Below are 18,189 nucleotides of genomic sequence, written 5' to 3' on the forward strand. Positions count from 1 at the left end.
AGGAATAGGCAATACCTTATTTATGTGGATCTGGTGCTGGTACTGCTTCTGCTTCTCCAAGAAGTGCTGGTGCTGCTGCTGGATGACCAGCTGGGCCAGCGTGTTCTGGGGCAGGGGGGCTGACTGGGTGCGGTTCAGGGGCCGGTGCTTGGCTAACTTGGGTCGACTGGTGGTAGACTGGCGCTCCTTCATGGCCAGCGGAGATAAAGGGTGGGCCGACACCAGACTCTGGGCTGTGACGATAACAAAAGAAAGGAAACAACAAACAATATGGGTTGAGTCAGTTGTTAAAATGTATCTTGAGGCCAGGATAGTGTAATGGTTAGCCGAATGGTTGCAGCCTTTCCAAAGGCATCATTGAGAAAATTGCCTTACCCCTTTCTACTCATCCTAATTGAGTATATTAAGTATATTAATAATTCTCTAAAAGCCTCTGGAGCTAAATAACTAGGTTACTTTCACATTTCTAGTTTAAGAGCAAAACACTAAACAACTGACTGTTTGACAACTGGGAGTGAAAATATAAGAAGGAGGAATTCACCAGAAGACAGGATCTTCTGTTGCCTCATCTGCTCCTTCTGCAGGAGGTGCTGGAGCAGCGCCTGGTGGCTGGGGCTGACCTTGGCCTCCAGGCCGGTCTGCAGGGGGACTGGACCCATCAGCTGGCCGTGGGGCAGCCCGTGCCTGATATCTGCTGACGGTTCCTTCAGCTCAATGGCATCCTGGAGGGGTAATGCCCACAATTGTCACCATCATTTAAAAATGATATTTATTTTGTATGTTTTATTACTATGCATTTTTGTGCATAACATGTGTGGCGTCTTAATATGTAACTGTAAATGGACTGCATTTATATAGCGCTTTTCTAACCATTGGCCACCCAAAAGCCAAAAATATTGCCTCACATTCACCATTCACACACACACTGACGGCGGAGACAACCATGCAAGGCGCCAGCTCGTCGGGAGCAGTTAGGGTTAGGTGCCTTGCTCAAGCACACCTCAACACTCAGCTAGGAGGGGCCGGGGATTGGCCAACCCGCTCTACCTCCTGAGCTACTATGGTTATCTAGCCCCCGGGGGAATGTGTATCCCTGAAGAGTAGACCAGAGTTGTGTGTTTCCTGAGTTGTTGTGATTCATTCAGATCTTGTGATGTGGCAAGGTGTGTACTCACGCTGAAGGGGGAGGACGACAGTCCCAGGGTGATGTTGGGTAAGGATGGAGACGTGTACAGGCTCATCACGGACATGGTACCCTCAGGACGGAACAATCTGGGCTGTGAGGGCCAACGCTGTATCAAGAAGATGAAGGGAGTCAAATAAATATAAGAAAATATCCCCTTGAGTAATAACACAATAAAGCCTTAATAAAGCCAAAACATGCCTATCTGTAGCTGTACGTCTATAGTCAAAAAATACATGAATCCCACCCCAAATAGTGGAAAATCACAACAATGGCCCAGAATCAACCCTTACATAATAGTTTCTTGAAAAGCCGACTTCTTCCTTCATCAAAGAGTGTATAGTGAGCATATAGTTCTCATGCTCCCTGTCGTTTGTCCAGGGTCCCCACCCCTGAAGCTACTTTTGAGAGAACATCAGCACTGGGGCACACTTCCTATACCCTGCAGAGAGGTGGAACATCTCTGAACTACCTATGTTTATCCTTCCAACCCCCAACCAGTACTCGCTGACCTGTGAGGGGATATCCGGCCCGACACACAACCCGAGGGACGAGTTATCTCTGAAAAAGGACACCTAATGTAACGGTGCAAAAAAACGCCTTGCTTTTGCAACAGGCATGAGGTCTTCAGCCGGCCTCGCAGGTCTTCATGACATTTGCAGCTTGGCGCCGATACAAAAGCAATCTGCTGTTTGCTTATGTTGTTAGTATGTGGGTGTCTCTAGCTACCAGTGCCTGAGATATCAATGATACTCCTTCCCCATCACCCTTCAGCCCCCCTCACTTCCAGGCCAATGTCAGGCCATCTTTCCCCCCATGTCACTAGGAGATCTGAAGAGCCTTAACAACCTAAAGAAAACACAGCTGGCCTGTAAAGATTCTTTGGGAGATATCATGTTGGTTGGCCACGACCCGCTCCCCGGGCTCAATAATGACCTGTTCTCAGGGCTGAAAAGGGGTGGACTTAACGCCTTAAACGGCAACATTACTAAAAATTAGGAATTCAGGGTAAATGTACATCAAGGAAACATTCCAAGCTGAAGAGATAACAAGAAAATGAATGACAGTCTTTTTACTAACTTATTTCATTTGATGTTGCATTAGATAGAAAGATGAGTAACCTAAGTGTCACTCTCTGCATGTAATGAACGGGAGGTTCATTACCTAAAAGAAAGCTTAGAGTTCAGTCAAGAACTCATTTCAGATTTGGTCAAGGACAATGTAGAACTGAAGGGTAAGATGGAAATTATGGAAGCCAGAGTTGATACCATTGAAACAGTAAACAAGAAGTTGAGGGAATCGCTTCATGATGTACAGTGTCGCTCTATGAGAGACAACATTGTGTTTACTGGGATACCAGAGGCTGAGGGTAAGAACTGTGAAATAGTCATTAGGGAGTTTATGTCAGACCAGCTTAACATGCCTAGTGAAACTGCTCAGGGTGTCACATTCTCCCGTGTGCACAGAGTGGGAAGACCCTCAAAGGACAGACCCCGTGCAATTGTGGCTCGTTTCGAACACTATCAGCAGAAGGAGCTTGTCAAGGGGAGGGGCAGAGAGCTGAGGAACACCTCCTTTGGCATGAATGACCAATTCCCTCCTGAGATACATGACAGGCGTAAAGTACTTTTCCCTATCATGAGAGAACATCGGAGCCATAACAGCCGCGTTACCCTGGTAGTCGACAAATTGTACATCAATAATCAACTGTTCAGAGACTCCAGCATCACTCCCTGGTTATTTTAATGTCACAATCCCAGTAGGCCTGTGTATTGGCATGCTGGACTTGTTTTATGGCTAGTTTAAGCATTGATGGGACTTTTTCCAAACCGGGTCTTCCTAAGGGCCTGGCATTAGCTCATTTAAACATCTGCAGCTTGAGGAATAAAACACATGAACTCTCAGCGAAATTGATGGACAATGGAATTCATGTAATGGCTATAACTGAAACACACTTGGATAGTACATTTGATGACTCATTGATATCAATTGAGGGTTTTTCCATGTTCAGAAAAGATAGAAATAGATTTGGCGGGGGCGTGGCAATCTACGTGAAACATCATATACCAGTAAAACTAAGACCTGATTTGATGAATGACAACATTGAGGCATTGTGGTTACAGGTTCATTTACCCCATACTAGCCCAATACTGATTGGTTGTTGCTATAGACCACCCAATTCTAGAATAGAATATCTCAATGGAATCTGTGATATGTTTGACAGAGTTGCAGATGAAAATAGAGAAATGTACTGTCTTGGTGATTTTAATGTGAACTGGTTTGAAGATGGCTGCTCTATGAAGAAAAGGTTGCTTGATATGACCAATACTTGTCATTTGAGTCAAATTGTTTCTATACCAACTAGGAATGCTCTGAACCGAGATGGAGCTCAATCATCCTCCTGTATAGATCATATTTATACAAATGTGCCTGACAGGTGTTCCAAGGTAATGTCATTGTTAGTTGGCTTCAGTGACCATGACCTGGTTGCTGTGTCCAGAAAGTCAAAGATTCCAAAAGCAAAGTCAAAGATAATCTGTGCTAGGTCATATAAGAATTTCAGCAACAATGCTTTTTTAGAAGATGTCAAGTATGCTCAATGGTCTAAAGTCTGTGTTGAACCTGATGCTGAAAAATCGTTAAATATTTGTATGGATTTGTTCGTACCCATTGTAAACAAACATGCACCACTTAGGAAATTCACTTTCAAGCCTAATGGAGCTCCCTGGATTGATGAGGAGTTAAAGAACTTAATGAAACAAAGAAATGAGCTAAAAAGATGCTTTATTGCCTCTGGTTCAGTCAATGATAAAAGTTCATATTGTAAAATACGGAATCTAGTTACGAAGGTGAACAGAGAAAAAAAGAGAGAATTGTATCGGCTAAGGATTGACAGAGCCCAACATGACAGTAAGAAATTATGGAAAGTGATGAATGATATTATGGGTCGGAGTACTAATGCTTCTGCATCCTTCATTGAAACTGATAATTGTGTATTTATTTCTAAGCCTAAGGAGATGTCAAATTACCTAAATAAGTTTTTTGTGGAAAAAGTTGAAAATTTGAGGGGAGGCTTTTGTACAAATGTAAAGAACAAATCGTGTCTGCTCATTGATGATCTCATAATGAAAGGCAAACAGGGTACATTTGAGTTCAATCCGAAAAAAAAAAAAAAATTGTTACGATCCATTTCTAAAGACAACTCTGCTGGTACAGATTGTATTGATGGTAAATTACTCAGAATAGCTGTTGATTATATAGCTCTTCCTGTATGTCACATATTTAATTCCTGTCTATCTAATGGAACCTGTCCTAAAATCTGGAAAGAAGGAAAAATTATTCCCATACCAAAAGATACCAAATCCACATTCAGTGGTCCTAACTGTAGACCTATAACAATCCTACCTGTTTTGAGTACAATTTTAGAAAGGATTGTATATAACCAAATCCATGATTATATTTCTAAGAATGATTTGATAAGTAATGCACAACATGCCTACAGAGAGGGTCATTCCACCTGCACTGCCTTGGTAGAAATGACTGACGATTGGTTAAGGGGGATTGACAATTCATTGTTATCTGGTGCTGTCATGTTGGACTTCAGCGCTGCATTTGACCTAATTGACCATAAGTTGTTGATTGAAAAACTCATGCATTATGGTTTTGGACCTATGGCAATCTCTTGGTTTGAAAATTATTTATCTTTCAGAACTCAACAGGTTTTCTTGAATGGTACTCTGTCCAACAGCATTAACATAGACTGTGGTGTGCCGCAAGGAAGTTGTTTGGGTCCGCTCTTATTTTAAATTTTTACGAATGATCTCCCGCTTGTTATTCAAGAATCCACTTTGGTTTTATACGCTGACGATTCTACCCTGTACTATTCTGCATCTACATGCTGTAAACTTAAGTCTGTTCTGTCACAAGATCTGAAAGCAGTGGTCAATTGGGTTACTGCAAATAGACTTGTTTTAAATCTATCAAAAACTGTCAGCATTGTCTTTGGATCTCGGCATAATGAAGCCAGTCAGCCTATGCTTGATCTGCAGATTTCTAGTCGGCCAGTCAAGCAGGAGAGCAAGTTAAAGCTTCTGGGACTTTCTATTTGTAACACTCTGTCCTGGACTGATCATGTTAGGCAGATAGTTGCCAAGATGAGTAGGAGCATTGCTACGGTCCGGAAATGTGCGACCTACAGCTACTTTACGGAGACAGGTTGTTCAAACATTAGTATTATGCCATCTCGACTATTGTTCTGTTATTTGGGCCTCTGCCTCTAAGACTGACTTAAGCAAACTACAAACTGTACAAAACCCGGCTGCTAGACTTGCCCTTGATAGATCTTTCAGATCAGATGTATTCTGATCTCAAGTGGCCTAAAGCTCTTGATAGGTTATCCATTAGGTCCTTGATATTTATTAAGAATGTAATTTCCACTCTGTGTTCCTAGAGCTCTTTTTAATGAAATTGGTTTTTGCTCTGATGCTCATTCATACGGTACTAGATCTGCAACATCAGGGCTAGTTGTGCTCCCACACTGTAGGAGTAATGCAATGAGGAGGACATCCTTCTATAGGTCCATTTCTTTGTGGAATATACTCCCTTCGCACATTCGTGTTATACCTGTGAAGAGGGAATTCAAGAGGCAAATTAAATCCTATTTTTATTTATGTTTAATATGAACTCGGGACTTTGACTTGGCTTGGCGCTCAATGAATTATGTTTTGATGAAGGTGTTTGCGCTCTGAGGTGCCTAGATGCCCATTTATTTGTTTGTTTGACTGTTGCTATGTATTTGTAGTTTTGTCACTACTTTACTGTATTTGAGTGATGATTAATTGTTTGTGTGTTCAGATTTTAATTGGACCCCAGGAAGACTAGTCTGCCGCTTCTGCGACAACTAATGGGGATCCATAATAAACAATAAACAACAATTACATGCAGAGAGTGCCTGAGTCTCTTGGGATGTTTTACTGTCATACCTCAGTTTTTGTGGTGGTGGGCAGAGAGGAGGGTCCATTCTCAGCCCCCAGTGCACTAGAGGCCCCTATAGGGGAGCTGGGGCCAGAACCAGGGGCGCTGTTAGTGGGAGTAGAATCTGTGGAAAACATCACCGTTAGATGGGCATCGTTATAACAGCTACATTCAGTGTTCCCAAATGCCCAGATCAAGACATGATCTCAGACATGAAATGCCTCAGTGAGAAATGAAAATCGCTTCACCTGGAAGAAGCCTCCCTGTTATTTTTTCTGAGCAAATATTTGTCAGAAACATCTACAGATAATGGAGTAAGAATTAAATCAAAACAAAAATGTGTAAAGATATTTCAGGATATCTAGCAGAATCTTTTTTGTGTCAATAGAAAATCATGACAGAAAAACGTCCTCAGCTAGTCGTACCCATAAGCTCCAGAGCCCTCTTCTTGTAAGGAGTTATGATGTTGCCATCCCTCCTCTTCAGCATGGGACTGCTCCTCCGCTCAGCCACCTTCTGCTTCAGCCTGGACCGCACCTTCAGGTTGGGCTCCGAGGCTTGAGAACCCAAACAAACACAACCTTAATTAGTAGCTTAAGTAAGGATACATCATTATGCATTCAATGTATGGTAGAAAATACATTCTCGAGCAATCAGAGCTGTGAAGAACAGTGTTATAATACATCAAAAAAAGTATAACAAATGTACAAATCTCAGATCAAGGTATGATCAAAGTCTACAAATACATTAGCTCATGAAATTCCACATATAATAATTTGAGGAATTCAGAGCCGGTTTCACAGATCACAAACCCACCATCAAGTCCCTTTCCACCTCATCTCACAATTAGGGGAAGCAACACACAGGGGGCCCTATTTAAACGGTTTGAAACGCAAGTATGAAACATGAAACGCAAGTAGCATTGTGGGTGGATCTTTGGCGCTGTTGCTATTATACCGACGGATAAATAACGCCCGACGCAATTCTAGTAAGTAAGTAAGTAAGAACAATTTATTTATAAGGCACATTTAAAAACAGTTTTCACTGGCCAAAGTGCCGTACATGGTGCAAAGAGGCATATAAAAGAACACATACCACATACATAGACATAGATGAAAACATATAAAATAGACGACATATCACAAAAGGGGAGGAAAGGCCAGGGAGAAAAGGTGTGTTTAGAGCCTAGATTTAATAATGGTGATGGAATGAGCGTTTCTGACTGAAGGCGGCAGCTCGTTCCAAAGGCGGGGGGCAGCCACAGCAAAAGCCCTGTCACCCCTCTGTTTCAACCTAGTGCATGGAACGTGCAGGAGACCCAAGCTACCTCATCTAAGGGACCTGGCTGCTGAGTGGTGGTGGATGAGCTCTGTGATGTAGGGCCGGGGCAGGCCATTTAGGGCTTTAAAAGCCATAAGTATGGTTTTAAAATGAATTCTGTGCTGGATGGGCAACCAGTGGAGGGATGCTAGGATGGGGGTTATATGATCCCGCTTTCTGCATCCAGTCAGCAGCCTTGCTGCGGAGTTCTGAACCAACTGAAGGCCAGAGAGGAGTGATTGAGGGAGTCCTAGATAAAGGGAGTTGCAGTAATCCAGCCGTGATGTGATGAAGCCGTGCATTACTATTTCCAGATTGTGAAATGATAAATGGGGTTCATCTTGGCAATGACTCTGAGCTGGTAAAAACTGCTCTTGACTACAGCAGCAATTTGCTTGTCAAAGCAGAAATGTGAATCAAAGATGACACCCAGGTTTCTGGAGTGGGGTTTGACGTAGGGGGAGAGAATACCTAAATCGGCCGCGCAAGGGGCTTTGGATTTGGAAGGGCCAAAAATAATGACTTCCGTTTTGTCATTAATTTGGAGGAAGATACTACCCATCCAATCTTTTACCCCCTCAAGGCAGTCAAGGAGGGTCTGGAGCGAGTCTGCAGATCTGAGAGGAAGATATAATTGCGAGTCATCAGCATAAAAGTGAAATGCAATGTTATGCTTCCTGATTATAGTACCTAGAGCAGTGGTTCTCAACCTTTTTTGAGCAAATGCCCCCCTGACCTTACCCTGATCCTCTGGCGCCCCCCCCCCAATAAAAAGATTAAAATAAACTAACAACCCCACTCACACTCGTGTTATATTGCTTAAAGTTGTCAGTGCATCGTTTTTCATTGATTTTGCGTTGGCCACTAATAGCAATGAATGCAATTAAACTTCCAGAGAGAGAGAGAGAGAGAGAGAGAGAGGGAGAGAGAGAGAGAGAGGGAGGGAGAGGGAGAGAGGGAGAGGGAGAGGGAGAGAGAGAGAGAGAGAGAGAGATAGAGAGAGAGAGCGCACAGTGCACCCTCTATTAACGTTATACATGCGTCAATATTTCAGATTTTTTAAGCACCTCCTCAAAAACTGAAACGAACGTGCTACACAGAACGAAATGTAAATCGATGCATTTCGAAGGGCAGCGTTTCTCAGACAATTAACGTGCTCCACAAAACTAAACGAGAGAGAGAGAAAGAGAGAGAGGGAGAAGGGTTTCAGAAGGGGTGAGTGAAGAGGAGAGAGAGAGAGAGAGAGAGAGAGGAGAGAGAAGGAGAGAGAAGAGAGGAGAGAGAGAGAGAGAAAGGTTTCAGAAGGGGTGTTTCGCAGATACTACAGTGCACCCTTTAGTTAATTCATGTCAATATTTCCATTTTTGAGGCACACCTCCTCAAAAACTGAAAAAATAAATAAATAAAATTAACCGTGCTCCACAGAAACGAAAATGTTTTCTGATGCATTTTGAATGGGAGTGTTTCAGACAATTTTCATGCTCCGAAAACGAGAGAGAGAGAGAAAGAGAGAGGGGGAGGGAGAGAGAGAGAGAGAGGCTTCAGAAGGGGTGTGTGCAGATAGTACAATGCATCCTCTACTTATGTTTGTGTCAAAACAACAAATGCATCAAAGGGTAAATGTAGTGTATTAGGCAGAGTTCCCGTTGTCCGGTAATTACCGGTCTTGGACCGGAAAAAAATTAGGAGGACCGAAAATTCTAAATGTCTCCGGTCAGAATGACCAAATGGAAATAAGGCCCCGTCCACACGGAGCTGAAACGGGCAAAAACGATCCGGTTTCGTTTTGTGCGGAATATTCAAGGCACTGGTTCGCCACAGAAAAAAGTGGAGCGCATCAACACTGCGCGCATACAGCATGCGCGCTCTATACAAACATTCAGTCACGAGAGAGGCCAAGAAAGAAGATTTGAGGAAGAAAAGTGACTCCCGGCCGCCACGTCTCCCGTCGTGCCGCGTCACCCTGCGGCCAGGGCACCTTGACCTTGGGCACCGCGACCACTCCCGCGTCTCCCGCGACTCCCGCCATGCCCTGTGAAAGAATGAATGAATGGCCCAGGAACCACGGGCACCGCGGCCTGGGCAACGCGGACTCCACGAAAACAGATCGCATGCAGAGGCCTAATAAGGCCTATATATTTTGTATTTGAAATGCAACAGCCTTTTCGTGGAGACTACGCTCAGAGCAGCTGGAACTGAACAAGAGGAAGGAGGAAAATGGGCTATGAAACAAAATTTGATATTTTTTTCTTGCTATTGGCCATGTTTGATTGTGTTGTGTTGGTTATTGAACTGTTAACCCGCGAACTTGGGTTATGTTTATCAGAGTTACTATAGAGATCATGACGATACCGCGCTGTATTATCAATGTTCCACTGCGCATAGACAGTAAAAAGTAGCTGAGATGGTAGAGGGGTTAGAAACCAATCAATGAAAATAGGCTATTTATTTCAGGTAGCCTAAAAAAAAAAAATAATAAAAAGAAAAAATTATAATCCCCCCCCAAAAATGGAATCACGTTCCCAGCGCCCCCCTAGGTTGTACGAACGTACCCCAAGGGGCGGTACCGCCCCGTTGAGAAACCATGACCTAGAGGGAGCATGTATAGGCAGAAGAGGACAGGGCCTAAAATGGACCCCTGGGGGACCCCACAGGACACAGGGGCAGAGGGTGAGGAGAACTGTCCGATAGACACTGTGAAAGATCTATTCTAAAATGGGTTGGTCTGAGGTAGCTTAATTACTCATAGGTGTGTTTTGGGCGTAACATGCAATAAACCAATTAGAGTGCCATCTTCCATCTCCTTAAGTGTGAGTTAATATTTTGACAGCGCGGTTGCAGTCTCCGCTGATACAGATGCATGACCACATGAATTTCAAACTTCAAGTGGCTCAGTTTATGGCCAAATAATAGGACTAATTCTCACATGGAATAGCGTTTTCTTCTACAACTTCAGAAATACTGAGTTGTCAAGTAAATTTCGTCAAAGAGAACACATATGTAAGGTTGTTAATTAGACAGGCCACCATGTGGCGCTGTTTACTGCGATTTGAATATTGTGTCCCTTGTGGGCCAACGTAGTTTGTGTGTGCGCCATCTTGTTTCATGTTTGACCCTGATGGTTCCAAGGTGAGCAGTGTTTTAGTTATCTTTATTTTAAATATAAGTTTAAACCACCCATCCGTTCAGTTTGTTTGGTCAATATGTTGCATAGGATGATTGTTTACTGTTGAGTGTTACATGTTATGTGTGTGTTTGGGTCTTATATGATCTCGTACAATATGATTTTGTCTACTGCTTAATTTAATGTTTTCGTCCTTTTCTTCTTTTATCTGAAAGAGAATGTTTATTGAATTATATAGTTTATGGTTATATGTGTTTATATTTACATTTTGTTGGGTCAAAGAGTATTTTTCTAAATCTTGTTTCATATGTTTGACCCTAATGGTTCCAAGTTCCAAGACGACTGTTGAAGAATTTCCACCGTTGGGGAATAAATTGCCAAGCGTCTTCCACAATCCCGAACAACTGTGTCTCGTGGTCCTTGTCTACCCATCACACCAACAATCAAACACAACGCAGAGTCCAAGGGTCATAGAGAGGCAGCGGGACATTTGGATTACATCTTTGGTGCCGTGACCCGGTTTTGTGGTGCTCCGAGGCCGCAAGTAAAACCATCACCAATCAGTGAGGCCGAAGACTACCAACCGATCCATCAGGTTTGTAAATGCTCCTCTACAGTCTCACACTCAAGACCATCAGACCAGTTGGAACCCCACAGATTCAGGAGCAGGCTCACATCCTACCAACCCCCAATTATATCACCTTATACTGATCACTGTAGTACTCCAGCTCATAGGTACACATCACCAGGCTCTGGAGCCTCAATGCAGGTACCCCCCACTATGCCTTGACAACAGCCCTGGTGCGAGACCAAGTTACCAGACCAACAGGTCAGATTACAGCCTGTCCAGTGTAACCTCTCTAGTGCCCCAGGCCGCGGTCCAGTCAAACGATGGTCCTCTGCCCCCCTGCCTCAAGTCAGCGTGCTTGATTCCACAACCATGCTGCCACCTCAAAGCTTCTGACGCCCCGGCTTCCCGGGAGACGCAAGCTGTACAGCAGCCCACTAATCATCAAATTACCCCCCCTTATCCAATCCATACTGTTCAGCCTAACTCCCTGTCCTACACCAGTTATGCATATCCCACCCCAGCACCCCAAGTACCCGTGCCAAGCTTTCAACAACCCCAAGTAATGAACATTACGAGTAACCCCCATGAAGCTGGGCAGACCCTCCAACGGCCAGATTATGGACCTAACCCCCAAATGCATATGTCACAATCTACAGTTCAACTTCCACTGGATGTAACTTATGCAGCTTTTGACCACACAGCTCCTGCCCATGCCCCTGCCCCAGCCTATCTACCAACATCTGCATCATACCCTCAAGCCGGCATGTATCCCAATGTCTTCCCCCAGCCCACACCCTTTCATCCATCATCCATCCCACATATGCACCCCGGTCTTTCTGAGCCACTACAAAGACCACCTAGCAGAGCTCTCACCAACCCGGGCCTTCCACCGGCTGCCTATGGTGGTTCATGCAAACTCACCAGGGAAAAAAATGTCCAAGTCTTCACTGGTAACGCAGACAGCAAGATCCTGGTAGAGGACTGGGTCTGTGACATGCAGTATCTCCTGGAGGCAGTTGAGCTCCCCATGCACCTTCCGCCTCTCTACTGTTGTGCGACACCTGAGTGGTGAGGCCAGGAAGCTGGTTCTGAATCTACATCCCAACGACCAAACCCCGGAGAAACCATTTAGGGAAATGAAGTGGAGTATGGGGACTCACACAGCGCCGTAGATCCACTAGCTGACTTCTACGAGCGTAGCCAGAGGACAGGAGAGTCGCCCTGCTCTTATGCTATTCCACTGGAGGCAAAGCTACGGGCTGTGGAAGAAAGTCAAATAGGGGGGAGACCTTTCCCAGACTGCGATAGTAAACTCACCCGATAGTTTTTAAGAGGGCTTAATGATGAGGAGGTCTATGTAAGGATTGCAGCGATGAAGCCCAGGCTTTGGAGTTTCCGAGAGCGACAAGATGAGCTCAGGACCCTAGCAAAAGAGACAAAAAAGTTCCAGTCGCAACATAAGGCAAAGAAAACATATGCACAGGTGCATGTTATACCAGAGGGTGGCACAAATGTGGAGGACAGAAAGGACAAAGCATTAACACAGAGTGGTCAGAGTTGTCAGAGATGATCAAGAGATTGGCTGCTAACCAAGAGGAGCAGATGGCCAAGCTGTCTCGTCTGGAATTAAAAATTGATAGCCCACCCACTGTTCCCCCATTAAGGGTCCAGGCACCTGCTGGCACTGCAAACCAGAACTCAAGTTTTGCATGCTACCGGTGGGGGAAGCAAGGTCATACAGCCCGTGTCTGCAGAGCGGTGCTCCCTGATCCAAATCTATCCTGGACTCGCCAACAACAGCCTATGACACTTGCAGAGGAGAACCCACCCAATTCAGCTCAGCATTTAAATGCCTAGAGCCTGTGGTCGCAGGGGAAACCATGGGCGAGCAGCAAGACCCCCCACAGCAGAGTAAGGACAATGGGATGAAGTGCAAAGCTCTGATTGACTCTGGCTCTCAGATAACCAGTATTACTCATGGATATTGGTGCAACCACCCAATCCTTAAGAACCAAAAGCTGCAACCTTCTAAAATACCCATAGAGGGCGCAGCAGGTCAGAGTGTGCCCTACTATGGTGTCCTGCACATTAATTTGAAAGCACTGGGGAAAGAGTTCAAGACTGTGCCTGCCTTTGTTGTCCCTGATTCTGAGTACCGCTCCTCTGTTCCTTTGCTCATGGGAACAAATGTCATCCGTGCCTCCAGCAGGCACCTCAGAGCAGCCTATGGCAAGCAGTTTCTTCATAGGGCTAAGGAAAACCACCCAGAGTGGCACACCGCTCTACTGGAGATTGACGGCACTGACTATGGTGCAGCGGATGACATGGTGGGCCCTGCTGTGTATACTGGCCATAAGATACGGATTCCTGCAGGGAAAGAAAGAGACTTAAGGTGTGAGATAAAAGCTGGCCCACGGCGAAAGACGTATACTGCCCTGATTGAAGGCAACTCCCCCCTACAGCTTCCCCAGAATCTCCTGGTTGCTAAAGTCTGTGCTGATGTAAAGAGAGGCTGTGCCCCTGTCAGGCTGATGAACCTGTCCCAGCATGCTATTGTGATAAGGCCACACACACATCTGGCCAATGCATTCCTGGTGGACCATGTTGTGGAATTTCAGATGACAAGCAGAGTAGCTGTCACAGCAATGGTAGTAGGGAGGCATGCCTGAGTCTGGACCAAGTAGTGGCAAATTGTAAGGTGGACGTAAGTGAAGCAGCGGTCGAAAATGAACACCAGCGCTCCCTCCTTAACCAACTAGTGGAGAGGAATGCAGGTGTTTTCTCCCAGCATCCCCTGGACTATGGCCTCACAAAAACAGTGCAACATGACATACCCCTGGTTGACCCTAAGCCTTTTCGACTGCCGTACCGCAAGATTCCGCCTGCACAGTGGCAAGATGTGAGGAAACTGTTGACAGAGATGGAGGCCACAGGGGTCATCAGGCCTAGTAAGAGTCCATATGCTTCCCCAGAAGTGATTGTCACTTAGAAAGATGGATCACTAAGGTTGTGCGTAGACTACAGGAAGCTAAACTCCATGCAAAGTACTTCTCCACACTTGACCTCACATCTGGTTACTGGCAGGTGGAGGTGGCAGAGCATGACAAGCACGAGACAGCATTCAGCACTCCCATGGGGCTGTTTGAGGCCAACAGAATGCCCTTTGGGCTGCTGAATGCTCCGTCCACCTTCAAGGGACTCATGACCTGCTGCTTTGGGGATTAGAACTTCACCCACCTTCTGATCTATCTCGACGACCTCATAATTTTCTCCAAAACTTTTGAAGAACACCTGGAGAGATTGCAGCTAGTTTTCGACAGGCTTCAAGAACATGGCTTGAAGTTGAAGCCCTCCAAGTGCCATCTTGTGAGGAAAGAGGTGCAGTACTTGGGTCACTTGGTGTCTACAGAGGGGATCAAGACAGACCCAGAGAAGATCAGCAGGGTAAAGGACTGGGAGAGGCCCACTAATCGTAAGGAAGTACTGCAGTTCTTGGGGTTCGCTGGATATTACAGGCGGTACGTTGAAGGCTACTCAAGTATAGCTGCTCCTTTATACGGCCTCACATCTTGTGATCTCAGAAAGAAAATAAGGGGAAAGAAGAGATTGGGTCCCGAACCACCCTTTTTGTGGACTACAGAGTGCAAAAAGGCCTTTCAGTCCCTGAGACAAAAGTTGACAACTGCTCCAGTGCCGGCCTATCCAGATTACAGCCAGCCCTTTGTGCTTCAGGCTGATGCATCGGGAGAGGGGCTTGGTGCGGTCTTGGCTCAATTCCAGGGTGGAACCGAGAGGGTCAGCAGAGGCTTGAGCCCAGCTGAGTCAAGGTATCCTGCGCATAAACTAGAGTTTCTTGCTCTGAAGTGGGCCGTGACAGACAAGTTTTATGACCATCTATATGGGCGTCCATTCTCTGTCCAAACGGCCAACAACCCACTCAAATATAATAATAATAAATGAAATTTATATGGCGCTTAACTCTAAGACGCTTAGATATGTGATTAGATAGCTGGATGCAACAGGCCAGCGGTGGGTGTTTCGGCTTTCTGCGTTCGACTTTGACATTCAGAATCGAAGGGGACGGAGTAACGCAAATGCTTGACGCCCTCTCCTGTATGTCCAGCAAGGAGGTCACGCAGGTCCTACGAACCTGTCCTCAGCTGGTAACTACTAGTGAGAATGAGCGCGTAGAGGCACAGCCCACCAAAGAACCAGGCGGCTCCCCTGGAAAGACCACTGAAGACCCTCAAACCGCCAAACCCTCAACGGCCAACGTCTAGTGAGCCCTATAAAGAGGTGGGGACAGAATCACTGCCTGCCATGACAAAACAGGAGATCCGTGTGGGGCAGAAGGAGGACCCTGTCATTGGCCCTGTCTTGCACTTTAAATCTTTAAACCACAAACCAAACCGCAGCAAGAGATTATGTGGTGGTGGGCAAGTGTGCCTTCTCTTAAAAGAGTGGTGGAGAGTGAGATAAGGGACGGTATCATGTACCGCCGCATCCAAGATGGCCAAAGGGGAGCAGTGGAGCAGTTGGTGTTGCCAGAGAAGCTACGTGCAATGGTCAAGACTGCTCTCCACGATGACTCAGGGCATCTAGGATTTGAGAGGACGTTGCAGATGATTAGAGAGAGATTTTACTGGCCAAGAATGTTCCAGGACATCAAGGCTTGGTGTGAGCAGTGTGAAAGGTGCTGTCTCAGGAAGACTCCAAGTGCAGGCCTCAGGGCTCCCCTGGTCAGTATCCACAGCAGTGCCCCTATGTGTGGTGTGGACTTTTGTGCCTGGAGAAGTTGAAGGGTGGCATTGAAAATGTTCTTGTGGTTACAGACCACTTTTCCCGCTATGCACAGGCCTACCCAACAAAAGACCAAAAGGCCTGCAGAGTGGCTTAAGTTCTGTGGCGAAACTTCTTCTGCCGGTTTGGTTTCCCCCAAAAGCTTCATGCAGACCAAGGGACCAACTTTGAAAGTGCTATTGTTAAGGAGCTGTGCAAGTGTACTGGCATCACTAAGACCCATACAACCCCCTACCACCCCCAGGGCAATGGGACCACTGAAAGGGCCAATCGTACCCTCATGAACACGCTGGGGACGATGGAGCCTCACTTAAAGCCCCGCTGGCATGAGCACAGTGGCGAAACTACCGGGGTGGCAAGGGGTGGCAGCTGCCACCCCCCAAAAAATGCTTGCCACCCCACTTGCCACCCAGGTTGTTAGAAGTGTCTCCAATATACATTTATTGAATGGTATTATATTTTTTGCTACTGAAGCTGTTGATCTCATTGGTAACTTTAAGTTTAAGTTTAAGAACTAAAATCTTTATGTCCCCCCTCCCCTGTAAAATGGTTGAGTCCATGAATCCTATTTGCTCTCTTCTCACCGTGCGCATCTGCCGCTTCATTCAAATGAAGACAGAAACGGTTTGAAAGCCAAAGAACTGGAGACAAGCCAACTGTACGCTTGCAGTGATGAAAAAAGGTACAGTACAGCTGAAACTTGAATCAAGAAAATGTGATGGGTGGTCATATGTGATAGACAGTTCCGTTGTAATTTCAATCGTTTATTTAATTGCTAGCTTGCAAAAGTCGATAGGACTAGTAGCTAGCTCGCTATACAGCTTGCTTGTGCTAGCTAGCCTTGAAGTTACCACTGTTAGCTTAGCTAACCAACGTCTTACTAACGTCTTTAGTACAGTAAGGTGTTTCATTACGTATGTAACCTAACTGTTAAGCTATTCCTAAATCAGATGTTAGATACCACTAACCGTTTTCTCACCAAAAGCCTTTTTCTGGCTGTTGTAAAGGTATTCAGTCATGTAGCCTACAGTAAACTCAGTAACAGTAAAAAGTGTGCATTCTTTGGTACACCCTATCTTTTGGTAGCTAGTTAGTTTAGCTTTGGTAAACATGATTTTGTATGTAATAACCTAATACATAATACATATGTACATGTGTATGTAATAACCTAATACATTAGAAAAGTATTTGTCATTATGAAGGGAAATATGTCATGAACATTTTGTGCTGTGGGTTCTGAATGCAGTTATCTTTTCTTTTTAGAGACTTGGACTTGGACTTGAAAAAAATAAAATAAAAATGTAAGTGTTAACACACATCTAATGGGCTCCATTACACCATAGCCTATTTAACTCACCATCCAAATGCCAGTAAGCACTAAATCAGTTGTAAATCATACTGATGGCACTGTTCAGATATCAGATCCTCTTTAAAACTAAACCACTAGTAATATTGCAGTTTCAGGGCCCAAAAATGAAGCGAAAAGGTCAAGATATCAGGACTTTTTTCAAGAAAAGGTCAGTCAACCAGAGGGAGACAGAAGAGGTGGAGACACAGAAAGACAGTCAGAGTGTGGAGGTGGAGACACAGAAAGACAGTCAGAGTGTGGAGGAGGAGACACAGAAAGTCAGCCAGAGTGTGGAGGTGGAGACACAGAAAGACAGTCAGAGTGTGGAGCTGGAGACACAGAAAGCCAGTCAGAGTGTGGAGGTGGAGACACAGAAAGACAGTCAGAGTGTGGAGCTGGAGACACAGAAAGCCAGTCAGAGTGTGGAGGTGGAGACACAGAAAGACAGTCAGAGTGTGGAGGTGGAGACACAGAAAGACAGTCAGAGTGTGGAGCTGGAGACACAGAAAGCCAGTCAGAGTGTGGAGCTGGAGACACAGAAAGCCAGTCACAGTGTGGAGGTGGAGACACAGAAAGACAGTCAGAGTGTGTAGGTGGAGTCACAGAAAGACAGCCCAGAACCCCCAGAGGACACAACCAGTCCAACAGGTCCACATGGTATGTCTCAGATTAGATAAAACAGTTATTTATATGGTTGCATTTATTTTTTTTATCAGTAATCAGTATGACTTCTGTAGAGGAATCATGTCAATTATTTTTACTGTAAAATAGTTCTAACCTGTTTTCTCTTGTTCCAGATATATCTAAGCATCAAGGTGACAGCCCAAGTCAACCAATCAGGCAGGGATTCCCCAGAACTCTCCAGGGTG

The 18,189-nt window shown here is 45.2% G+C and overlaps 1 protein-coding gene across 5 annotated transcripts in view; it reads right to left on the bottom strand.

Annotated features, from left to right (window-relative positions):
* Nucleotides 1–18,189, bottom strand: part of hdac9b (histone deacetylase 9b) — a 60,880-nt gene that overhangs the window by 15,876 nt on the left and 26,815 nt on the right. For all 5 annotated transcript variants that reach the window (XM_030370324.1, XM_030370327.1, XM_030370323.1 and 2 more), the window contains 5 exons: nucleotides 6,583–6,714; nucleotides 6,166–6,281; nucleotides 1,176–1,292; nucleotides 542–722; nucleotides 16–233 (listed from right to left, as the gene is read on the bottom strand). In XM_030370324.1, the coding sequence (XP_030226184.1) occupies nucleotides 16–233; nucleotides 542–722; nucleotides 1,176–1,292; nucleotides 6,166–6,281; nucleotides 6,583–6,714 (764 nt within the window). The remainder of the gene's footprint in view (nucleotides 1–15; nucleotides 234–541; nucleotides 723–1,175; nucleotides 1,293–6,165; nucleotides 6,282–6,582; nucleotides 6,715–18,189) is intronic.

This window comes from Gadus morhua, chromosome 11 (genome assembly GCF_902167405.1).
Source record: "Gadus morhua chromosome 11, gadMor3.0, whole genome shotgun sequence".
Classification (NCBI taxonomy): Eukaryota; Metazoa; Chordata; class Actinopteri; order Gadiformes; family Gadidae; genus Gadus; species Gadus morhua.